The sequence below is a fragment of the Ceratotherium simum genome, chromosome 19, assembly GCF_057802395.1.
Source record: "Ceratotherium simum simum isolate JZ-2026a chromosome 19, ASM5780239v1, whole genome shotgun sequence".
In the NCBI taxonomy this organism is placed as follows: domain Eukaryota; kingdom Metazoa; phylum Chordata; class Mammalia; order Perissodactyla; family Rhinocerotidae; genus Ceratotherium; species Ceratotherium simum.
Window position 1 is genome coordinate 49,206,388 of NC_141918.1, and position 26,729 is coordinate 49,233,116.

The 26,729-nt window shown below is 36.5% G+C and overlaps 1 protein-coding gene across 1 annotated transcript in view; it reads left to right on the plus strand.

The window, feature by feature from the left end:
• The window catches only part of LAMA2 (laminin subunit alpha 2), a 575,531-nt gene that overhangs the window by 494,463 nt on the left and 54,339 nt on the right, over positions 1-26,729 (plus strand). The window contains exons 42-47 of the mRNA XM_087444077.1: positions 9,943-10,059; positions 11,541-11,723; positions 16,297-16,451; positions 22,578-22,721; positions 23,665-23,798; positions 25,699-25,858. Coding sequence (XP_087300203.1) covers positions 9,943-10,059; positions 11,541-11,723; positions 16,297-16,451; positions 22,578-22,721; positions 23,665-23,798; positions 25,699-25,858 — 893 coding nt within the window. The remainder of the gene's footprint in view (positions 1-9,942; positions 10,060-11,540; positions 11,724-16,296; positions 16,452-22,577; positions 22,722-23,664; positions 23,799-25,698; positions 25,859-26,729) is intronic.

Consider the following 26,729-nt stretch of genomic DNA (forward strand, 5'->3'; position numbering starts at 1 on the left):
ACTTAGCCTGCTATCCCAGCAGGCCGGTCCTAATAGTTCATAATTTTTAAATCTAATTTCTATAGCATCATTTCACTTATATCTAAAGTATAGTAACTTATAAATTAAGGTATGATAAGTTTTAAGAGCACCAAAACCCACTTTGATTTGGCTTCAGAAATGATCGTCACAAGGGAATGAATCAGGCAGATATAGTATGTGCCCTTGTGAAACTTTCCATTTTGTTAGTGTGTCACATTTCCTGAAAAGTTTTCATACCTTTTAAATCCATTTTCATGTATTTTACTCCTAATTCAAGGATCAAAGTGGATAAAATATCTTCCCTGATGTATTATGGGTTTTGCATTAAAAATGTATTATTCAATATAGCTGCTGTCTAGATAATAGTCATGGTCCTTCCAAAACATGCTACCACTCCAGGCCTCCATGTTTCACAGTGTTAATCCTCTTTGGAATGCCTCATCATCCTTCTTTCTTTTTCATCTGACTATCTTCTACCAGACCTTCAAGACTTAGCTCAATTGTTATCTTCTCCAGGAAACCTGACACCCCGTCTGAATTACATGCCCCTTCTCTGTGCATACCTTTCTCATAGACTGGTCAAGCCACTGCAACCAGGGACTTAGATTCCATCTTCTTGAGGATAGACACAGGGTCTTCTTTTTAACTTGTATTTCTAGTGTATAATATCACAGTGACTAACTCAAAGCAGGAAACAAGCATATTTTTTAAAATAAAGGAATAGTGTCAGTCTTTACTACCTTTAGAAAGAGAAGAGATTTTATAATCACTTACATTTGTCATGCTTTAAACTAATAGTCCTTGGTCCCCAAAAGGGGCTGATATGGGATTACAAGTTCTTCTCCATTATAGGTGCCACTTTGATAGTAGAATGCTTGGGACTGTGAATCACAGGTGAAGTAAGATCCCTTATATACATAACTCTGTGCAGGAGATTGCTCTTATTATAAACTGGAGAGTAACTATAAAGAGTCAAAACCTGTTTTCCTATTGGACAAGTTGAGTTGATCCCATCGCGTTGTGGTCCTCCTTCCCATCCAATACCCTTGCCCAGAACTCAGACCAGGAGGAGGTGAGTGAGGTGAGTCATGCAAGTGCAGGGTCAGATCCTGTTTTTATTTAAAATTTTAATGTTTTGTTCATTATTGATCTTTTTAAAATTAATTTTGATTTTTTAAAATATTGCATTAAATATTTTTATCTTGACTATTGAGTTTTTGTTGCCCCTTTAAATTTCACAACTGAGCCTTCCACTGCCTCACCCTTCCTCCCAGCCCTGCCCTGGCCTCTATTTCCCCACAAACACTGGTATTATAAAAATGAAGAAAGAATTCCATTTTTAAGGATGTTTTTTTCCAAGGGAAAAAGAAATCTAAGGAGGCATGGTAGAAAGAGTTAGGAGACAGAAATGTTCATTAGTTTAAATGCCTTTTTTTGTGGTTCAGGTAGTACATTATTTAAAGTAATGAAAACCCGCAAACTACTCCAGTAATAATTCGTCCCAAAATCCAAGCCAAGGCTCTGACGGAGATGGGAATGTTTTCTTGCTACATTATGACATTCCCCTGATTTGTGGCCAATTACACAAGTTATAAAATGGCTGTTAATCAGGGAAATGCCATATATTACCACCAGGAACTGCTGAAATAGGCCCTACAGAGCAAAACTCTTGACAGCAGCTATTAAAATAGAGATTTAGTCATTTCTCTCTACGGTGCCTGGAGTTAGAAGGAATAAAAATGGCGAGGCCAGTATACCCTCTATATTTCTAATTTGTTACTTGGTTCAATGCAGTACAATCCGGTTAGTTCCTGATCTTGAGTCCTGGATGACTTAGTGCTGCTCCCTGCCATTTCTATGCTGTCCTTGCCTTGAAGGAGTCTGAACTTGCCAGGAGCAATTTGTTTTGCTTTTTAATTTTTGAATACACATTTGTTAAAAGTAGATCTGTCCTTATACATATTTGAGATTTGAAGCCAGTCTATACTGCACTGGTTGAATGTCTATGGAGATAAAAATCGTTTTGTTGGTGAATACGGGGCTTGGTACAAATTGATGAACGAAAGAGTTAGAAGATGAATTAATACCACAAGGTGAATTAATACTGTTTTGCAGATTGACAACAGATTTTGTCAATCAAATAGCCAGTTGAGGTTCTCATGGTATGTGTACAGGGCAAAGAATGAAGTAGAAGATGATATATTATAAGTCTGAGAATATTACGATTTTACAATTATATACCTTATCTTATATAGAGTAACTTTTCAATTTTATTTACTTCTTAATTTATCCGTAATTTTTGTCTTAGCCCCAAATAAGTGAACTTATTTAATTACTTAGGAACAAAGAGATAACATTTCTGTAAAATAGATGACACTCATATGAAATAAAAAGATCTATGCCCAAGCCCAAGAATATTGAATCAGTGAATTGCATGACATGTGGTGGTGTTCAACACACAGAACATACCAAAGTTATTCCAAGCATTAATTTTTATCAAATCAATCAATACTTTCCTTTTATACTATGATCCTCCAAACACTCAGTCAGTCAGTCTAGACAAGTATATTAGAAAAGTTCTGAGATCAGGAATGTAGTACAGTTAGCAATTACTACCCTGTTAAGATTCTATGTTATTATTTTAGGTTAGTAAAAGAAGTAGTACTGCAGTACTGTTAAACCAAAGTATGATACAGGAGTTAAATTTGTCTAAAGCATTCTTTTATTATTACATGTATACTCCTTTCAAATTTGCATACTACCATTTGCCAGAGTCAGCCTTTCCTTCAGCAGACGTGTGAAAGACAAACGAAATCTGCTCCACCTACAAAAAACAGTTATGGACTAAATGGGTGAGATCAAGCCTGGATCCCCTAGCCTACCATAGTCTGGAGAACAAAGCAACGTTTTCCCGTAGAACTTGCTGATTCCTCGTACAGAATTTTAGTTCCTGTTTTGGAGTGTGAATAGAGAAAATCAGGAAAATAAAACCAGGTTGGACTCAGTTTAGGAGTTAAAATGAAAAGTGGTAAAATAGTGACAAACCTGGAAGGGCAGGAATTATTGGAATCAGAGAGAACTAGTGTTACTTAAAGATATTAAAATTCAATTTCTTCTAGAATACCCTGCTGGCCAAAACAAAAGGAGCCTGCAGGCCCACAGTCAGGCTTCAGAGCTTATCCTGGAGGAACCAGGTGTGGGTTTGCTGTCTGGTCAGTGTGGTTTCTCATGCCACTGGCTGAAGAGAGGACTCCCCTCTATCCTGATAACTTAAGTCTTTGGAGATCCTGCCCTGGGACAAATACCCCTTCCCTCCTCTCCTCAGGTTTCTTACTCCGACCTCTAGTGAGAGGAAGAGCACATTCAGTTGCAGCTAACAGTGACAGAGGGCCTATCAAACACTGTGCTCGTGTTGAACAAGATCTAACCTGGCATTCTTAGATCAGGACAGGGTTTCTCGGTAACATATCTTTCTATACACACAGGCCCGATGAAGGGATCTCAGAGGTTCCCGTGCTCGGTTACTGTAGTAGACATGTCTGGGCAAAAGAGGCAATCTGAGATAGGACACATCCCAAACTTGTCACAGCAACTGGGGAGAGGGAAGTGTGGAATAAGGTCACGAAAGAGGACTAGAAGTACAAAAAGTGGAAAGACTGGTGTAGCAGCCTCATCAAATCAATTGACGGGAGGCAGGGGCAGGAACACAGGTTTCGACTTCGCCCAGCTTCCTTCCTTGCTCGGCTGCTCTTGCTTTGGGACAGGTCTCTGAACCCTGCCCTGGGTGGTGGGGTTGCCTTAGGTGGCTGGTTCTTTAGAAATCTCAATATTAAGAAGACAGAGGACTATGTAAGTGGATGAAAAATTACAGTACAGTGACTTGAGGGATATTGTACCTCTTATGTTCTTAAAATATCCAGAGATGGAAATATAAGGTAATGTTATATAATAAAGTTAATTAATTGTATAATGTAATCATATATAATTAAGTAAAGTTGGCCACCTCTCATATGTAAAACAAAATCATTTAAGTCAAAGAAACACTAACAGCAATACTTTAGCCCAAGTTAGTCTGGCTCCAAAGCTGATGCTTTTAACCACTGCTGGACAAAAACTCTGGGCTTCTGCCATAGTCCAGAAGGTGACACATTAACATTCATGGCCCTAACAAACGTTTGATAAATGAATGAGTGAGTGGATGAATGCCCGAGAGTAACAGGAATCTCTCATCACCAGGAAGGTCAAAATCAAGGTTGCCACATGGCCTCATACAGATCCCTTGCCTATTTCAAACCTTCTGCTTCAGAACTACATGTAGAAACACTGCAGAGATTAACCTGCACTCTAATTCTGAAGGAATTTCTAGAACAAAAGATGAAGCACACCTGTAGGAAATAAAATTTATTTAGATTAGTTAATTTTTTTTACAAAGAAATCCTGAAGAGAGCATATTCCTTTATTTTTTGGTAAAGGAGCAAATCAGAAGTGATAACAAGTCTGTAAAAGACATTGCTCATAATAAGACAGATGTCATGGTAATGAAAAAGTTGATTGCAAAATGTTATCTAGATGGCAATTTGGCAGAAGATTCCGTTTAACCAGATCCCTTCAAAATTAATAGTAATTCTATGAATTTCACCCTGTGAATGAAGGCTTCTCTCAAGGTATTTATTTGTGCACTGTTCATAGTCATAAAAAATAAAAATTGCATTTGGGAAACTTAACTAGATAAGATTGAATAGTCGGGCAGAACATTTCCATTAAAATCTGTAAAAATCATTCTTATATTTAGTTGAAAACTGTTTTCAACATTATTGGAAACTGGTAAATACACCAGGGCAATTATCAAAGCAATGTGAATTACCAAGCCAATGTGAATTATTTTTGTTACCATTTACTAACTGCCTATGGTAAATCCAATAATTTCTCATACATCCTCCAATTTATTTTTCATGTAAGTCATATGAAAGAAGGTGTTATCCTCATCATACACATGTAAAAGGGGATAGAAATGACATTTGAACCCACATCTTCCAACTCTGAGTCCCATAACGATTTCATTGCACCACACAACATTTTTAATGACTAGAATTTTGTGACAGAAGACATTATTGATGATCAAAGAAATAACTGGTAACAGCTTTGAGATACTCCATAGCATAGTTCAACGTTACCAGTTATAATTTAACTAAACTCTAATTCATATTTAGCACAGTGCTAGGAACATGGTAAACATCAGTAAATGTGTATTATTAGTGGAAATGACTTACAACTCTGCCTAGTGATTTTCATTCTGAACATATCTACTTTGTACAATGTCAACGGATATGCAAAAAAGGGAAATGATTTTGTCAGGCACATTTACAGTCTACTCTTCCTGCTCTGCTGCTTTCCCTCACATTATGAGCTCTATCTCCGCCAACCCCATTCCTGGACATTTGTCTTCTAATGTCTGAGGACAAGATGCAAAAGACAGAGCCAATGCTGAAGAAGTATGTATGTAGCCTTTGGGATCTGATGGGTGTGGTGGCTAGAGAGAAGACAAAGAAGGACTCGGCTACAGCTATTGGGTATGAGAGCTGAAGAAATAAGACCAGGAAATCCCATAAAATGTCGCTGTGGATTATAAACTGGATCCTTTTCTTGTTCTCCAAAAATTACGACTAAAGAATTGGGTTGGATTTTCTTTTAACTCTCAATAATTCTATTTCTTTGGCCATGTTACAGTTCAAACTGGGCCGCACGCTTTCTTCCTCACGTTTTGGTTATAGACACACTCTGCCTCATGTGTCTTTTCATTTAAGCCAGCCTTGGAGTGCTTATTTTTCTAGGTTTTCATTGCTATAGTTTTGTAAGTTTTCCATTTTAAAATCTGCAGTTCTTCTCTGTGCACAACTTCTACTCACCTAATTCTACTGACAAAGCTATAAAGTGTTTAGATTTGGTTTGAGACATTCCAGAAGCTCCTTCAGAAAAAATGATCAGAATGTAAGAAAGGATAAATTAAGAAGGAATGGGAGTCAAATAGGTGAAACATAGAAATCAGAGTGAGGTCAGCATATTCACATTTCGACTTTCTAGCATAGAAAGTGGAGGATCAAAATTACTACTTTAGAATTTGAGGGACAGCAATAACAATATGTTCTTCAGATCAGTCTTTCTTCTGAATAATTGGCCTGATTGTTCAGCCAGTGTTTGCTATCAGAATGCATAAAATAGGATAAACCAAGTGATGCCCTTTAAATTAATAGTTTTTCACTGTACATGAGTATCGTGCTTGCCAGAACGTTTTGAATGTCTCATTATTTAAAAACAAAATCCAATCAAGAAGCTAAGAAATGAAATTTGTACTGTTCCATTTCCTTAACTGATGAAGACTTCCAAGTTAATATCAAAAGAGCAGCCTTTTATCTATTTTCAAGAAATTTATATAAATATCACAGTCATAATCAGAGTGGCTTTATTCTTGGAAGTGTACTTTCAATAACCTATCCAAAGATTTTATTTTAGCACAAACAGTGAGAATAACAGAAGTATTAAAAGAAAGATGAATTGTGATTGACAGGAGAAAAATCTAATTACTTGGAAAGTATATTTTGAGGGACTAGAATTGAAAATGCTATCTTAGTGACTGAAATGGATGTATTGATGTCTTAGAGCCATGTTTTGCTGGAATATTTTATGCTTTGTTTTTCAGTGATGTCTGGTCTTTGGCTTGGAACTTAGAAGCAGATGCCTTAAACAATATTAAGTGCTTATATTACTATAGCATAACAGTGGTTTAATCCATCTTCCTATAAAACCTTTACATGAAATGGAGTGGATCATTAATTAATATGTTCCATACTCTTTTTTACATCCAGAACACTGATGGTTTAGAATCCTCTATCTTCCTTTCGCTTTCCTCTTCTTCCCAGATGAAAGCCAATAAAGGTGAGGATTGTACTCCAGCTGCCTGTGGCCTGCTCAGTTCCTCTAAGAAGCCAGATGTGCTACCTCTACAAGGTGTGGGCACACAACTAAATCAAGAATGTTCTGGCTCTATGCCGGGAGATGTGGTCTCTCCTGGTCTGCTCACTCTGGGTACCAGGAAAGTGATGAAAACAACAGTCTTGGTATTGGCAAATAACAGCCCTCCCCAGTTCAGATTGCTTAAGTAGGTTTTGTTACTATTTTAAATCAAAGTACAGAAATATCTGCACAGAGAAAACAGTTTAGCCAGCACAACCAGGTATAAAATGAAAGGTTTTAGAGCACTACCCATCACACCATGGTTAATTCCCTTACTTGTTCTCTTCCTAGTTCCTATCTGCTCAAGGCTCTCTGGTATTTCTTCCCCACCTACACACCACCAGATCCCACCCTGCCAAATTTTTCTATATGTGTCAGCATATACAAAAGCAAAGTGGGCCTTGCTTATTTTCATGGATAGATCTTACGGATATTTTTTTTTTCATATCTGCACCTACTCATCTAATTCTTTTTAAAGACTGCATTTATACCATTGTGTAGATACGCCATATTGATATAAACAGTCCCTAATACTGAGCATTTTTGCTATTTCTCTTTTTTTGCTGTTACAAATAAAGATCTAATGAATATCCTGGAAGATGTGTGTTGATATACTTTTACAAGGATATCTGCAGGGTAAATTTCTGGCAGTGCAGTTGCTGGGCCAAATACATGTCTATTTAAAATTCTAATAAATTTATTAAATTGCTCTTCATAAAAATGGCATCAATTTGCACTTCGACCCACATTCTTGCAAACACTTGGTATTATCAGACATTTAACTTTTCCTAATCTGAGAGATGAGAAATGATACCTCACTGTTCCTTTGCTTTATAGTTCTTTATGATAAGGTGGGGTGCTTTATTTTAATTTGGTAATTGATTATTTCTATTTATTTTATTGTGATCTACCTATTCCTATATTTTCCTCATTATCCTTAAAAATGTGGAACACTTTGCACATTTGCTTGTTGATTTGCACATAGGCGTTGCTAATCCTCTCCAAATCATTCCAATTTGATATAGCTAATGGGAGGCTCGTAAGATTTCTTTAACTGTGACCAATTTTTTAAGGCAACAAAGGAGAGAATGAGAGGGAGAGATGGGGAGGGAGACAGAGAGGGGAAAAAGGATGAGGAGCAGGTCGGGGTTGGGAAGAGCACTCCCTATCATGCTCTACTCACTCCTGGTTTTGCCTACCAGTCCATAGTAGAATGCAGTAGTTAAGAGCAAGCATAATTTCTGGAATGAGACAGCATGGATTTGAATCCCAACTCTGCCATTTACTAACCATGAGAACTTAGGAAACTTACTTCAATTCTCTAGGCCTAAAATTTCCTTGTTTATAAATTGAAGATGGTAGTAGTACATACATCATCAAAGTTATTGTGAGGGCGATAGCACTACACATACACACACCCAGCAACCACCGGTCATTACTATCATGAAATGTTGCCAGTCCAGGCCAGGAGGGCACCCCCTCTGTCCTGGTCCTTTCTCAATACTCCTCCTTACTTGAGGACTCTGCTTTTATTTACATTTTGCATTTCTGTGAAACCAATTTAAACAATTAGCAGGTGTCTCCCAAGGGAACAAATATTATAGAATAATAAGCTATTAAAATATCTTCAAGGAACTATCTGCTTTATCCAGTCAAGAAAGGTAAAAAGTATTTAGTGTTTTACATCTTTCATTGTTTCAGTTCCACTGTTCACTAACAATGATGTAAGAAAAAGAAGACAGATTCAATATTAAGATACATTTGCAGTTTGATACATATCTAAGATTTCTAAGCTTACATTCTTCCATCAGCAGATTAGATCTTGATTTTCTTTCCTCTAAAAGATTTCATAACTTTCACCCTTTATATTGTTACACTCAAACTCTAAACTGCTTAGTTACTATTATGACACAAACTAACCCAAAGTTTGCACAGTGTTAAAAACTAGAGGAAAGAAGCTGGAAAATTTACATTTGTAGTATTACGTTACCTCTAGTAAATGATATATATATATATTTATTTGCTGAGGAAGATTCGTCCTAAGCTAACATCTGTTACCAATCCTCCTCTTTTTTTTTGCTTGAGGAGGATTAGCCCTGAGCTAACATCCATGCCAATCTTCCTCTATTTTGTATGTGGCTCACCGCGACAGCATGGCTGGTGAGTGGAGTAGGTCCGCACCCGGGATCTGAACCACAAACCTGGGCCACCGAAGTGGAGCACGAAGAACTTTAACCACTCGGCCATGGGGCTGGGCCCTCAATGATATTTTTAATATTAAAGAAATCATGCTAAGGTAGCAAGAAAAAACTAATATAAAGACTATTTGAAAGCAATTTGTATAATATTGTTTTCTCTACCAAAAAAAATGACAGTTTATCAGAAATGTGCCAGAAGTTGTTTTTCCACTCCTTTGACTTTTATTTCTGTTTCAAATACATATTAATGTGATGTTTACTGAAGTTGGGAGATTCTGCTTAACAATCATATTGACTTCAGATTTTTAAAAGCTAATCCAATGATCCATTTTGGTAATAAAAATTTTAAAATAAGAGACATTAATGGGAAGGATGTCAAGAGGGCATCGTTACAAATGCAATGAAAGACTGATTCTTTTGGAGTTTTTTTCTCCATAGGAAACCATCATATTGAGTCAGATAAAGATCAGAAACCAAGAAGAAAACATAATTGTAGAACATTGTGGACTCTGTTGAAGAGTCAAATGGTCATATAAACACATATATTGTGAGCTGAAATATATTTCTGGATAGATGCCAATAAATTAAATGAATTAAATCAATTTTCTTGCTTTTTATTAACTTTAAGTTAAAATAACCTGAAATTGTATATCCAGGTAAAACCTTGGAGATGATTAAAATTGTTTCATCCTTTTTTGTTGTCTGTTCACAGAAAATGATGACCATCTGAATGGCTTGATAACCAGGTTGGAAAATGCCAACGTTAAAAATGGGGATCTCCTGAGAGCTTTGAATGACACTTTGGGAAAGTTATCAGCCATTCCAAATGGTAAGCACTTAGGACACTACAAGCTATGTCAATTGACCTGAACTTTTAAAAAATGTTCTAACTTTTACCATTTTTTCTAACATTACACTTGTACTGTTGTCAGGAAATTAGATATTGGTTTTCTCACTTATGAATTCTTCTTTGTGAGACTGAGAAACTAAACCATACTTTACACTGTGATATTTCTTATTCTTTGTTACCTCAGCTGACATCCGTAGGAATGTGTTACAAAAAGGAAAATATAGCTAGCTTATTATTATATTGTTCTTCCTTGTTTCAACCCAGGAAATCTTATATTAGTGGGAAAGAATAAAATCATACAGACACTGTTCTCTAAAATGTTGATGTACTACCACAAAGTCGCAGTTTATTACAGTACCTACAGTAATGGTGAGAACAGACTGCCTTTCAGCACATGTTTCTTAGCAAAGTTCAGTTCCTTGAATGTTTCAGCTTTCAAAACAATAACCGTTGAACCATATCTGCAATTATCCTCCTGCCCATTACAAGTGCTTAAAGTAATTATTTGGTATTAGTTCCTGAAAGCACTAGTCTTTTAGGGATACTATTTTTAGATTTTTAATAGCATGATATAATAGTAACAAGGGTTGCTAACATTTATTGAGTGCTTACTCAGTATGGTTATGTGAAGTGTAGGTAACCCTCATACTCATCCTACAAGGTAAGTAGCATTATCATCCCCACTTTACAGATGACAAACTGAGACACAGGATACTGAAGGTCATTGTTAAAAGTGACATATATGAGATTTGAACCCTGAAGTTTAACTTCAGAGCCTGTGGTCTAACCCCAAATCTACACATACTAGTAGGCAGCTATATGTACCATATATGTTCTCTATACAAATTATGATCAAGGAAACAAATACATTATTTACAGCTCAGGAAGTATTAAAATCTTAATGATTTTTACTTTTTTTAACATTAAAAAAACCTAAGTAACTTTCCAGATTTTCATGTCACCTCTTCAGTAGTAAGGACAGACATATATAGAAAATTCCCAATGCAGAAAACAGATACAAAGACAAAAACACAAGGTCTAACACACCTGAAAAAACCTCTCTATCCTTAAATTGAAATACATTCATTTGTCCCCCTCTAGATGTGCAGATTATATCCTAAACCTAGGTTTGATGAAGCTATATGACTCGTGTGGATAATTTCTTTCTCTAACATGTTCAGCAGCAAATCACAATATACCCTTATACGATGAACATTTAGAATCATCACTTTGCTCTCTTAAAAGCTAATTGGGTATTCATATCAAAGGTCCCTGAGAAAATTTAACTGAGCTAAAAATTTATTTCTTTTGCTGCAACTGAATGAGACAAAGTTCAGCCTTTCCGTTTGTACGTGTGGGACCGGGAGGTCAGCCAGGCGCAGCCTCACTTTGACGAGCGTGGATTAAGCCACTAACTCCAGACCCTTTGTTTTGATTCTCGTACCCTCTTCTGCTGACAGACACAGCTGCTAAACTGCAAGCCGTTAAGGACAAAGCAAGACAAGCCAACGACACAGCCAAAGATGTGCTGGCGCAGGTTAAAGATCTCCACCAGAACCTGGATGGCCTGAGGAAAAATTACAATCAGCTGGCAGACAGCGTGGCCAAAACAAACGCTGTGATAAAAGATCCTTCGAAGAACAGTAAGATCTCCTTTTTCACTTTATGTCATTTATTTCTTCACGCTGTAAAAGCATCCTAGACTCCTCACTGTTAGACTGGAAGAGACCCTCATAGTGACATAGTCTGTCCTAGTTTCATAGACGTGGCAGGAATTGAGGGTCCTGCAGCTCCGGAACTAGAATCCAAGCCTCCCAGCTCCGCACCAGTGCTTTTTTCATCCAAATGTTGTCCAATTGAGAGGAAATTCGGAATGCTCAAAGTCTGCGTGATATTTGCTATAGGGATGCCAAATACTTTTTAATCCTTTGGTGTAATTGAAAATGCAGTTGAACTTGGGAAATCATATCCTCAGGGTTAGTGAAGCTGCATGGAACATAGCGGTCAAGGAGCATACGTATTAGCAGTTCTATTAGAACAGGATATTAACATGGTATCAACTTCAAATGCATTAAAATTCAAAAATATTAATATTTTATTATTTAGGTTCCAGTTAGCTAACATTTCTAGGAAATTAAAGTATTTATCTAGTTTAGCAAGAAGAATATTTCTTCACATCTTTTGTATATTGCATCAAATTATATTGAGTTAATAAGGATTTACTGAGAAAATGTGAGAGAACATAATAAATGATAATTTAAATTATTAAGTGTAGTCAATAAATACTATAATTTTTTATGTTCTTTTTTCCATTCTGTCAAGTGATAAGATGTTATCTTATTATGTGATTTCACTGAAGGAGATGCTTGATTTTTTGGACTTGTCGCTCTTAAGAAACTAGGCTTCTTTATGTAGCAACATTTTCATTGGATATCAAAATGTTTGCAGAGTTCAATAACAAAAACACTATTATTGACGTTATGTACTATATAATCCGGATGCTATTCATTGGAGAGTGGAGCCTGATTTCAGCCCACACTGTTGCCTCCAATCAAATGCTAATGATGCTGTGAAATGATAGACACTATTAACCTGATTCCTTCATGAGCAAAGAGGACAAATGCATATGCCGTGCACTTCAGAGCTAGAGAGAAGGATTTATTCCTCACCATTTCCTCAAGGAAGAAAAAGAGGAGATAGAATCATTTTTTAATTTTTTCTTCTGTAAGCCCAGAGATAGCTTCTCTCTGTAGTTCAAAGATTCTGTCTGAATAAATGGTTCAGATGCATGCCAAATCACAATATTTGCCCCCCAAAATGAATGAAAATAAGTGTTAAAGTAAATATCACTCTCTCTTTTACTTATTTTATAATTTACGATACTTCATTCAATTTCAGATTGATTCTCAACTGATAGAGGCCTTTTCATAGTATTTGTCTCTAATTTTTTCATCCTATCCTCTATCAGGAGATAGTTAATTATCTGTAATTAATTAAACTGGGTCTGTTTTGCATCTTATTGGAACATTATAATAAACTTCTTTTAATATGAAAAATACCTGGCTAAATGACATGTTTTTGTGTACTTTTATTTGATAACACTTGTTTGACTTAAAATAAGGTGTGTTTGTAGTTAGTACCTATTGTGAAAGTGCCAATTTTTTGATAGTCACTACTTTATAATATCTATAAAAAATATTTCCTCATGAATTTTCTAATTTCTTTTTGTTTTACTTCCGTATGAAATTACCTGCAGAAATCAGTATGTATATGTTTACTTGCATACCTTTTAGCGACTTTATGCTTGATTGCCTATTGCAAAAAGCCTCAGCTTTGCATGTTACCAAGTTTGGGTATTATTTTAAACATTACATACCTGTTCTTTCCAGTGTCACAGTATTAATGCTAAATGTATAAAAGGAATCTTCCTTTACGAAAAGTTAGTATATGCATGTATTTGATATAAAATGTTTTCAACTGTGTTATAAAAATTAGTGAAATATCTATATGATGCCTACATAGAAATGGAAAACTGAATTTCTCCACAGATTGAACTAAATTATGATGCTTCTGATAACACAAATGCAGCCACTGACATTCAAATGACCTCTTTGCAGTAAGATTAAAATAGATTAGATCTAGCTTGTTGTTGCTTTTCCCTCCTGAAGCTGACGTTCCCCTCCTTATGAGTAATTATTCTTGACTTCTAGAGATTTATATTTGGAGAAGCACATACTGAAGTTGATAAAATTAGATCTTAACAAATGAGCAATCACTGTGACATAAAAATATTTTCTCTTAAACATCTCATTGCTTAAACTCAAAACTAACACTCCAAAATAGAAAATAATAATAGTAAAATCCAACTTAAGAAAACCTGAGAAATAGGACCAAAACTGTCCTCAATGGAAAATGAGTGCAATTATGTTACTAAACAAGTATTGAAATAAACAATTTAAAATTGGCAATCAACTCTATAAGCTAGACAAAATAAAGTTAATGAAAAGAAAGAAGATGAAAAAAACATTAATGAATTAGAAGACAGAAAACTAATAGACTTGATAAATTCAAGAGGTTAATCTTCAGGAATATAAGAATAAAAAGTTTTAGATGCTTGGTGGAATTAATCAAGAAAAATCAAGCACAAATAGGCAAATTTCTAAAAGGAGCTATAACTAGATAAGGGAGGAAATTTAACCCATTAGAAAATACTTGGCAAAACTCTGTGCTAATAAATTTTAAAGCCTAAAAGAGATAGATAATTTTCTAGAAAAACTTTGTTATCAAAATATATCATCAGAAGTGATTTATAGGAGAAAATCAGAAGTTTCCCAAAACTACTGCATAAGAAAATATCAGACTCACTATCACAGATGACTATTTTTAAAACCTTCAATAAGATAATTTATATGTGACTTAAACTGCTTCAGAAGATGGAGGGGACAAAAGTGAGAGGAGGGGGGGACCTCTAGATTCCATTTTGAAATATTTGATAAAAACTTCTGGGGGTCAGTCTGCTGGCGAAGTGGTTAAGTTCGCACACTCTGCTTCAGCGGCCCAGGTTCACAGGTTCGGATCCCGGGTGTGGACCTTCACCACTCATCAAGCCATGCTGTGGTGGTGACCCACATACAAAATAGAGGAGGATAAGCACAGACGTTAGCTCAGGAATAATCTTCCTCAAGCAAAAAGAGGAAGATTGACAACAGGTGTTAGCTCAGGGCCCATCATCCTCACCAAAACAAACAAACAAACAAACAGAAAACTTCTGGGAGTTTTAGAAGAGGATCCGTTATTTGCCTGAGCCTAAGTAGTCTTTGCTAAACCCCTTGTCCTTTTCCTCATGAATGTAGATCTAAATCATTTTTCCTCAATTTTAGAATAATTTGTAGAATATCAAAGTAATACTGGAGATTTAAAGGAAGGGGAAAATGGACAAATGGTTTACTAAAAGTGTACAAAACCAAGAAGTAACTGTGTTTATGTTGAATATCTGTACCATTATGTAACAAGGGCTTTGACCCCAATAGCCTGCATTTCAGGAAGAAAATATTCAGTTCTTGCCCTGGCAACTCTATTAGTTAAAGTTAATAATAGACCTATGTTCTTTTTAAACATCACTAACAATATAACTCATATTTACGAGCATGAGTTCAAAATACTTCTAAGCCTAATTTAAAAGTAATAATTTCCTTCCTTCTGATCACATTTGATTCATTTCTGAGGATTAGCTCTCAGTGGTCCAATGTCAGCCAAAGAGGAGGTCATCTGTCGTCTAGCAAGGCAAATAGCCTTGGACCTTAAGCAGATTCACTTTTTCATCAGGATCACAATGACAGAAAGCAGAACAATACAGGCTCAATCAGATAATAAATGACATGATTTGGATAAGACTGCTAGCATCCTAGAGATAGAATAATTGCTTTTCCATGTATCATTTGCCCTTCTATGAAAAGCACATGCTGAAAGTCTATGGATCAGTGATAACCTTCAATTATTTTAGGGTTAAACCCTTTTGAAATTGTCCATATTCATCCTTTTTTTTTTTTTACCCACAAAAATGGCAGTTTAATATGGCTCAACCTAATACAGAGAGCGGTATAATCAAGTATTCTTCAAAATCAAAATGAACTGCAGCAGGAAAGATTTAATTAAAATATAACAGGCCTTCAGTCTAAAGGTTGTTCAACGTTGAAATGTTTTACAGAAGACATTTTGATAGCTTCTCTCTTTAAGATGTGCAAAGGCAGTGAGAAAAAGAAAGAAAACCAATTTTGTCTGGGAACTCTGATTTAAATATGGTTCTGACTTGGACAGACTAGGTGACATTTTAAAGACGCTTTCATTGCCTTGATTCTTTGTCTGAAGTTCTATTCTATAAAAGTTAGCTTTTTGGCTGAAGCTAGAAATTGAGCATTGAATTGAGTTCGTCATATTCTTTACCCTCCATGCTGACTGTCACCTGAATCCCAAAGCCTGGGTTGGCTCTCTTTCTCTAACGTCTCCTCCTCTGGCCTGCTTGAGTCCCAACTAAAATATTCCCATTTGCCATCACAAACTTTGCTTCAACAGCCTTGGCCTTGCTTCTGTCATGTGGAAAGATGAAGTCCTTTCAATTATTTAGTTGAGCATACTACTATTTTCATTTCTGTGCGTGTGTGTATGTGTGTGTATGATATGCGTATGTGTGGTATGTGCTAATTTCATTCTATGCAGTTGCAGATGCAGATGCCACTGTGAAAAATCTAGAACAAGAAGCTGATCGGCTAATAGATAAACTCAAACCCATCAAGGAACTTGAGGATAACCTGAAGAAAAACATCTCTGAGATAAAGGAACTGATAAACCAAGCACGGAAACAAGCCAATTCTGTAAGCTCTTGATTTTCAGTGTCAGTAACTGATTGTAATTTTTGATATTATTCCCAGAAGGAATGCCTTCCCCCAATGTATCCAGTTGTATGACTTCTGCTTCTTTTCCTTTAGCTTGAAGCTATTTGGGTTGGGGGGGAGGTGTGGAAGGTTAGACTTTTTTTTCATGAATTTCAAAAGGCATTTCATGAGAAGAATAATCACCACTTATTGTTTTAGAAATGGGAATTCTGATATGTTTTATTGTTTGAATAGAGTAATTCAAATGTCAAGAATGGAAACCGTATTGTATACTAAAAAGGCATGGACGAGAGTGCCTTGACCTTGATGAAAGCAAAAAAGGCCAACCAGGGGCTGGCCCTGTGGCCTAATGGTAAAGTTCGGTGCCCTCTGCTTGGCTGCCTGGGTTAGGTTCCTGGACTCAGACGTGAGCCACTTGTTGGTGGCCATGTTGTGGCGGCAACCCACATACAAAATAGAGGACGATTGGCACAGATGTTAGCTCAGGGTGAATCTTCCTCAAGCAAAAAGAGGAAGATTGGCAACAGATGTTAGGTCAGGGAGAATCTTCCTCAGCAGGAAAAAAAAAAACAAAAGGCCAACCAGTGGGGTTGTAGCAGAAATGAATGAACAAGGTTATATGGAGTAATGGCAAAGAGGAACCATTATTTTCTATATATTCTGTTGTCTGAGTACAAGCAACAACAAAAATATTTTAGTTACAAACAATTTCTACAATCTTTTTTCAATTTTTGGAGTGAGGATAGGAAACACCTCACTGGTCTCAAAATTTTGCTCTTTATTAACCCAATTAGAAGACTATTCAGATAGAAGCAGAGATTTCTAGAAGGTAGCATCCTATTAAACCAGGATAGAATTAAGTGTCAATGTGAAACTTCATCTAGCCTAATAAAGTCATCCCATGATGATTTTCAGAAATAGAAGAAAAAAAATAACAGTTTTTGTGTTGTCAGGTTTAAACTCAAATCTTTTTAGATACCCAAGTCTTCCATCTCAAAAAATTCCATTTTCTGAACAACTGTGGAGCTAGAATGATCAGAAATGCCCTTTCTTAATCCATCAATTCATATATTTTTTAGTAGTGGCCAAGAATACGATGCTCGAGTGACAGTACATCCTTTTTCCTCCTTATTATATCTGATACCTCGAAACAAGACCAGGACAATAAGTTCAAGGGGAACCTTGAAAAGGAATTCATGACTTACTGAAGAAAAATTTAGAAAATGACAAAAAGATTAGTAAAGATGATGTACATAAGCTCAAAGTAAAAGAAGCAGATAGGGTTGAGAAGACAGACATTGAGTTCGATATGAAAACCATGTAGGTGGGTGATGACAGATGATCATTGTAGATGTGAAGCACAAGGTAAAAAGAAGTCAGATGTTACTCCAAGTTTTGGAGTTTCATCTAAGATTTAGCCAATGTAGAAAAAGCATCTCCTAGGTTCAAGGCTGCTTGCTGTGAGGTACGCAAAGATAAACGAGTTCTTCTATTCAAAGTTTATAATGTAGTAGAAGAAAAAACACATGTGCACAAGTAACTCTAAGATAATGCAGAATTGTGTGCTATATGGCATGAGCAAAGGGAAGTGCTCTAAAGTTCTGAAAGGAAAGACCACTTCTTGTGGGGACCGGAAGATTTCCTGAAGGGAAGGGTTTGAGCCAGGCCTTGAAGTAGGACGGTGCTGGACGTGGGAGGGGAGGGTGATGAGGGAGAGCATTCTGAGAAGAGGGATGAGCTTGAGCCAAGGCAGAGAAAGAAAGAAGCTTGAGGGTCATTTCATGAAAGAGCAGCCTAATTTGCCAAGATTGTTGGCATTAAACTGGAAAGGTCAATGGAAGCCAGGAGGAGAAGCTGAACGTTTTTGAACATGAGATGTAATATAATCATAGGTATGCTTTTTGAGTATGAATCTGGAAGTAGTTTGTGGAGTAGATGAGAGAAACTAGAAAGAAGGAAGCAAATTTAATAAGAGACCCAACTGTAGGAGTGGCAAGAGAAAAGAAGAATATGATATATCACTCTTGTATTTTGCAATGTTAAGTTTGGAGAAGCAGTAATAGTAAAAATTCTCTTGTGAACTACACACTTAGCCACATTTTCTGACTTAGTTATTAAGTGGGGAAATCTGGACATTTTTATTATTTCTTCATTGTAAAGAAATCTAAAAATATGCCCATATAGTCATCAGTTGTAAGCACTTCTCCACCCCACCCCCTACCCCCTGGGGAAAAAGATAAAATTCTGGCATGTAAATATATAAAACCTGTCTCAAAATATGAAATGAAAGCAAGGTATAAAAGTAATGCTAGAAAAAGTAACCATTATCCATGCCTTTTAAGGAAATTTTCAATCACTTTTGGAAATGGAAGTTACAACTAAGTGCCATATTTTTTTGTAAGATGTTAGGAATATGGAAGCAGCCAAATTTTTTTCAAATGAGTTTTGTACTAATTGAAGATGGCATTTGCCTGATTTACAAACATATTTGTAATCTGGCATGAGTGTCTGGATGTGGCTCCAACACGTACTCAATGTGACCAAGGAATTAAAGACATTTATTTTCAAGGAGCTTTCTTTTGGTTTGTTGCCTCTGATACTCTTTTTTAAATGAATGACCTAATTACTGGATGAAAAAATGCAGTGAAAATCCAATAGATACAATAATGGGATCCTCAATAATGTTTAATTGAGTTCCTGATGATAAATTGGTAAATGATGTTGTATGAGAAATGCCTTAGAGATACCTAATGCTTAGTGATTTTTATTTAGAAGTCTTACTAAGGGTTCACATTAGAAATAACAATAATTGATAGAACCAAATATCTAGGAGGATGTTTGTGTTTCAGAAATTTCTCCTCTCTTATGAGTGGGATATATCCTAGAGATTTCTTCCAGAGAAATTTATAAAGACTGTACTTTGATTTACCTGTTTTAAGTTAGTTGAAAGAAATATCTATAATTGGAAATCAAAACACAAGGTATCTAAACAGAGAGATTAATAGCTATGGACTGGTTACCAACAGTTTGGGCTGCCTGAATTTTTCAGGTACTGGTGTTGTATTGAAAACCATAAGCCAGAAAAAAGAAAATCCAGTGGGTTTTTTATATAAATGTGTAAGAGTTGAGCAATAAGTTACTTTACAAGATTAATTGCTGGCGTATTGGGTATAACAATGTCATTTTGTTCAGAGAACCATATTTTTTAGATATGTAAAATGTGTTATAAAGTAGATTAATTGTAACTCCTAGTGACGTTAAATACCCTTAATTTTAAAATGGCTACGCTCTTAGACTTTCAATTCTCAGATGGAGTTTCATCAGTTCAATTAGGCTTCAGTACTGGGGCTCTGTCTTCTACACTTTGGCAACCCCCGTTCCAACACACCAGTCATGTCATCCCCTATCATTTCTACCACATACACCTAAGCAAGGACGGAAACTCATCCTGTGACCAAACGGTCCTGCATTCCACCCATATTCAGTCATTTCTTCTCTAAACAGCAACCAAGGAGTATTATTACATTGTGTTCTTTAAACAAAATAAGTTATTTGTAATTAAACTAGCCATAATATGGCTCTGTGGCCAAGCAAATAAAGCATTTATAAAATAAAGATAAAACAAAGTGTACACACAGTTACTTTTTACTACTAATCTAGCCTCACCAGGAATTTGGATATGATTTCCTGCCAGAGACAGCTCAATCGGTTACTCAGCTCTACTCATGAATTCCAGTCAGACCTTGATTTCTTCTCTTTGATCTTCTTATGATGTCAATGGCACTTATAGCTTGCCTCTGATATTAAATTTGCTCAGTGCCAAGGTCCCCTCTGATGATAGTTTTGGTTCACTGCAAATTTCTAAAAACTCACTATATCCTACACCTTTTCCTGTACATTAAAAGCCTTGGGGGTGCCGGCCCGGTGGTGCGGGGGCTGGCCTGGTGGTGCAAGAGGTTAAGTGCGCGCGCTCCGCTGCGCTGGCCTGGGGTTCTCCAGTTCGATCCCGGGTGCGCACCAATGCTCCGCTTGTTAAGCCATGCTGTGGCGGTGTCCCATATAAAGTAGAGGAAGATGGGCATGGATGTTAGCCCAGGGCCAGTCTTCCTCACACACACACACAAAAACCCTCTGAAGACTGCATTTCCCCTACCTGCCCTCTACTATGTTGTCTTTCTCCTGCTTTCCTTCATCCTTTTTATCTCGGAGCCCTTGGATAAGCCTTTGTATAGCTGCCACTCTGTCATGTAACACCCTCTGCCAACCTCCACTGCACGTCTGCTTTATAGTATTAACATCCAGGGTAAAAGTTGTACATTTCCTGGTTCTGTTTTTCTGCAATTCATTTTGACCCACCTACTCAGCACTTTATGTAGGAGGGAAATTCCATCATTTGTGGAGCAAAGAACTAACTTCTTGACTGAAAACCACATGACCAGGAAGACTTTCTCCCCAGGACACAAAGCAAACACTCTGGGGACCAGAGTGGACCCCAGTGCTGTGCCCCTCAGTTGGCACACGGGGCCCCACCCTTAGGGGAAGGCAGGGACAGGGAAAGCAGCCTAAGCAGTAGGCTTCCTGGATCATTCCAGCCCCAGGCCACCACACAGGGCTCCATTAGGGTGGGCCACTGTTTCCTTCCAGCGCCCATTTCCTCTGCATGGAGAGGCAATTTGCTCAGTAGATTAGGTGAGGAAACAATAGCATTATGCAAATACATGACTTCCACAGGGTCTGTAGGAGATGCAACAGATCTGCTGTATCTCCAGAAGTTCTCAAACATATATGAATTTACTATTGGTCAGTGCCAAAAATCCCTCCTTAACTTTCTCTTTTGAATCCAACCAATTTCCAGCACCACCTCAATGTAGTCTATATCACCTTGGAGAACAGTCCCCATGCTGCCTACACCCACGACCTAATTAGACTCTCGGAGCCTCCATCTTGTGTCCCCGTAATATGGAGACTGGTTTGGTGTCCTAGGCTATCTTGTTTGGAATCTGCACAGCTCTTTCGTGAGGGTAACAATAATGCTAGTTGGTTTTCTTCCAAGTGTGAAAACTATCTGAGTAGCGCAAAGTGCTAGAAGGAATGAGAAAATGGAAATTCACTGCTAGTGAGGGCCAAGAGGTATCCTAAAGCCTGGCACTTGAGTCAGTGGCAAAGAGAAGTTGTACATCTTTCTGCCTCTGCCTCCTACTTTGAGCACTATCATGGGGCAAAGGAACAGCTTCTCTCTGAATCCAGGCAACAACATTGCTGTCCTTAAAGTGCCCTTTTGTTGATGTACCTAAACCAAAGGAAATTAAATCAAGTAATCAACTAGTGTTATTAGTGATTGAAGAAGGGCTCCCCAAATATAAGTAAAAGTTGTTATGAACAGTTTCAGATTCTATTCACATAGGAATTTCTTTCTTAGCAATTTGTAGTAATTTTTAAAGTAGTAGTCAAAAGAAAAAGGAGCTGTTGAATACATTAGTAGTGATAGCCATTGGAAATTATTTGTTTCATTTCCTGGCAACTTAATAAAAAAAGGTATAATTTATTCTGAAATGTATGTTCCAAGTGGAATAATTAATATTCTTCTTATTGTTAGAACCTCTAGAACAAAATCTATTTGGCCTCTTTTAGCTGTGAAAACATGGAAAGGTAGGTAATTTCCTTTTGAAAACCAAAAGAAAAATGGTTTTCTACTTTGAAACCAAAATTGCTGTAATTTGAATTGTAAAATTTCATCAAACAACCTTAATGAAGATCATTACCATTAGGTTCATGTAAAATCATCTTTTGAAAATGTTCCCATATTCCTAAAGGAGAAAAGTATGAAGCTAAGAATTTGTTAGTTGCATGCTTCAAAAAATATTAGCGTGCTAACAAGACGTGGGGCTGGGAACAGCTCGTTGTCAAAATGCTGGTGGAAAGCTGTTCTTCTGTTCCTTCATTAATGAGTATAATGTGTCTGCATATGGGCGTTTAATGGTACTATTTGATGATAGAAAAATAACTTCAAAGAAGTCATGATGATGGCTTTGTGGCTGTTTGAGAGCTACTTCGAACTTTCTGAGAGATTTAGTCTTGGTTCTTTGTACCTTGTTTTCCTTTGAGATCAAAGTATCTGTGTCTTCCGGAGGTGACTGCATTCGAACGTACAAGCCAGAAATCAAGAAAGGAAGCTACAATAATATCGTTGTCAATGTAAAGACAGCTGTTGCTGACAATCTCCTTTTTTATCTTGGAAGTGCCAAATTTGTAAGTCTAATATTCAGCTTTTCTTTGGTCTGCAGCATGTGTGTATAGTCAAAGGTTAACCCTGGTGGTGGGGAAAATGTGTAGAATCCAATAACATGGTCCCAAAATTGTGTAAAGTGGCCTTTCAGATCTGAAAAACACCAAGTTTTTTGGTTTTTACAACTTTTCGCAGTATTTAGGCACATCTGCTTTCATTTAGGAGTATACCAGCATTTATTTTGAATCATATTTTCAGAGCCAGCTGTTTACAAAGAAAAACTAAGAGGAATAAAGCTTTTTTTCAGTTTAAGAAATTACAGTGAACTTTCATGTTAAATGAAAATGGCAAGTTGTACTAATTTCTTACAAGTGAAAACTCTTCTGATTCATGTTGAATTTGTGACTCAATCTGAAATAATAGAAGTTGTATGTACAAAAGCTCACCCAAAACATTCTAATTCCTTTCATTTGAACCAGTTGACTTTGCGTGTATGAGGACCTTCCAAAATGAATAAGACTTTTCAATAGACCACTCATTGCATAAGTCAATACTTACAATTTAGGTGAGAAGTTCTAGGTCACCTTGGGTAAAAAAAAAATCAAAGCTGGACCCTGAAAAATGTCAGTGTCCTTGGTGAAAACAATAATGAATTTTGAATCCAAATATTTGCTTTTTTCTCTACCATAAGTTTCAGAGTGAGAAAAGACTTTGTCTCAAAATTAAACCTAACTAGAATTGGTTAAATTAACACATATGCATCAGTAGTATGGACATTTGTATTGCCTTCAAGATACAGTAATAAAATATTACTTAATTATACATAATAATGGATCATATCTTTTGGGAATTTTTATTGTGAGCCTTCTAATTATTTCACGTATCTATGAATGGCACCTGTTGAAAAGAACTCTGCTGGGTGCTTTATACCTGATACTCTATTGTCTTTGTGTTTCTCTGAACTAGATCGACTTTCTGGCTATAGAAATGCGTAAAGGCAAGGTAAGCTTCCTCTGGGATGTTGGATCTGGAGTTGGACGTGTGGAATATCCAGATTTGACCATTGATGACTCATATTGGTACCGTATCGAGGCATCAAGGTAACTAACTCAATAAAGATTAAGATAACCAAATGACAGAATTTTGAAGTAGTTTCCTAGTTTATAAGAAAATTCCTATTTCCATTTCAAGAAGGTAGCTATGTGTGTATGTATACATGTTTATATACTCTATGTATGTGTATAAATGTGTGCGAATGGTTATCTTTGTAGGAACTGACAAACCTTCAAGGTATTGTCCAGAGTGACCAGTCCACTTTGGACTCCTCATCTGGTTGTCCCATGGGAATTTTGAGGTTCAGTTGTTTTCGGTCATCCTATCACATCTGAAGAAGTACTGAGATTCGCCCGTATTCAGCACAAGCCAGAGCATAAGAGCTGCCATGGATGCCTGATTTTGGTGTGCACAGCTCCTCTTCTAGTCTGCATAGCAACCTTGCCTGCAGGCACAAGGAGGATACACATGCTGGCTGGCATGAATATGTAATGTATCAGGTCCACACTACTGAAAATGGGAAGTAACAGCAAATTGATTAATTCTATCTTTAAAGCTTTGATTCAATTAACATCTAGCAGTGAATAGATAACTTCCTGTCCCATTCCTGTCCTCCATACTTTCCCTTCATTTTCTCTTCTTTTTTTCCCTAATTTTCAACTCTCTACTAAACCCAAAGCAGCTAACAGTTGAGAGGTATGGTTAAGGGCCTGGAGATAGAGATGAGATTGATCAGAGATGGGTAAAGAAGACTTGAAGATCTGGTAATCTTTGAATCTAGGTGACAGATACATAGAGTTTCATTCCATGGTTGTGTATGTTTAATTTTTTCCATAATAAAAAATTTAAAAGAAAACTTAATAAGAAGCAATATTTTCAGTTCCCTTTTAAGATCTTCACTAAGTGTGTGTGTGAGTGTGTGTGTGTGTGAGAGAGAGAGAGAGAGAGACATTGACAGACAAAATGTGCTTGCATGTGTGACGGAGGGGGATGGACTGACTATTTTACTAGGTTTAAGAACATTTATGTTCACAAAGTACTGTTCTTCTATCAGAAGAGAGACATTCTGTTAAAGAAGAACCTCATTTGGTAAAATCATTCTATTGTTTCCATGTATTTCAGTTAATACGGCACTCTCAAAGATAAAAAGATTACCAAAATGAGACAGCAGGGAGAGAAATATGACGCTGAAGTTCTGTTTTGACTGCTTGTCTCAGAAGAGAGACCAGATTTTCATATTTAACAATTCAAGGAATCAATCACTTAAGAAAATGAAATAAAATAGTAATAGCTTTTGAAATTCTGTTAACTGAATTTAAAAGTGAAATTCTTCTATACATGTGTATATACAACTCTGAAGACCAGACATTATATGATATACATAAAGTTGGTATGCAAACAAAAAAGACACACAATTCCAGGAAGACTGCTTCAGCAAATTTGGGTCCAAGATATAACAACGGATTTTAGTAGAAATGGTGCAGCTTATAATGCAGAAGGGTAGCTCATTTGGGGTTCACTTGCTGAATTAAATTAGACAAAATACTAAATGAAGTAATATAAACTTGTTTAAATAGTATATATTGGTAAATAGTAAGTTGTTTTGCAAAGCAATATGGAAAAGGCTTTCCATTTAACCAAGAACAATTCCATCATCTAATTGCTTCTGTGTCATTTCATATCAATGGACACACGCAGAATCAGAGTATGTTGATCACTGGTCCTGGTTGAATCTGACAGTAAACATCCAGCAAAGATCAGACTCTGGGTTTTGATTTGCAATTTAATGATTCTGGAACTTTTGAAGCTAAATAGCCAGTTATTGCTTAAATATTCCAAAGCAAGTGTCTACATTTTATACCTTTTAAATCTGACATTTCCAGAAATATAATCCATATTTCATTTTCTGTATTTTCTTCCACTTCATTTCAACATGTTCCCTGGCAGAACTGGGAGAAATGGAACTATTTCTGTAAGAGCGCTGGATGGACCCAAAGCCAGCATTATGCCCAGTACATACCATGCGGTGTCTCCTCCAGGGTATACAATTCTAGATGTGGATGCAAATGCAATGTTGTTCGTTGGGGGCTTGACTGGGAAACTGAAGGTAATATGTTCTTCCCCATCCTGTTTATTTCACCTCTGTAGACAGCTCCTGACATGGTTGCTTTGGGGCAAGGCATGATAAAGCTCTGTAAAAACTTGACCACTTTTTACTCATTTTGTGTTTATGAAAACATGAATTATTTTGAGTAAGAATTTTCTTCCTTGAATATTCAATCTGGAAACACAATATTTTTAAGTCGATGTGTATTTACTTAAACGGTTGTCATTTTGCCCTTATCTGTGGCATCAGTTTCTTGATAGTCTTGTTTTAGTTGCCTCAAGAGCAAAGTGCTTTTTAAATATGCCCAATTTTCTTAATCAATTTATGATTTATTGATATAAAGTGCCATAAAGTTCAAACTCACATCTAATTAAAAGATTTATGAATACCTTGGGAAATATCAAAGAAGCCATAGCTTTCAAATCCTGATCTGATTTTTAAAGTTTTCAAGTTGCTCTTCTCCTCATTCTTACAGAGTCGTGTACTTAATATTCATAATTGCTTCATGACAGGTCCTTGTGCATTTCAAATTGCAAAGTGCCTGCATTTTAAGGAAGCTCGTGTTGATTAAATGGAATTAGGTGTTGGAAAATGACCTGTGGGTGAGATGTAAGCGCACAACCAAATACAATGGATAATCCTGGGCTTGTCAGAATCATCCTGGGATGAGATTAGTCAGAAAATGTGAAAAGCCAGGGTGACCCCCAATTTATGAGAACTCAACCTTCATATAGAGTGAGGTTGTTTTATTTGCTTTGTGTACGAGGTATGACTCTAAAGTATTGGAATTGATTCCACAACTACACACTAAAATCATCCTCATTTCTCAGAACCGCATATAACTACATATGGCACATGGTAATATATAGTC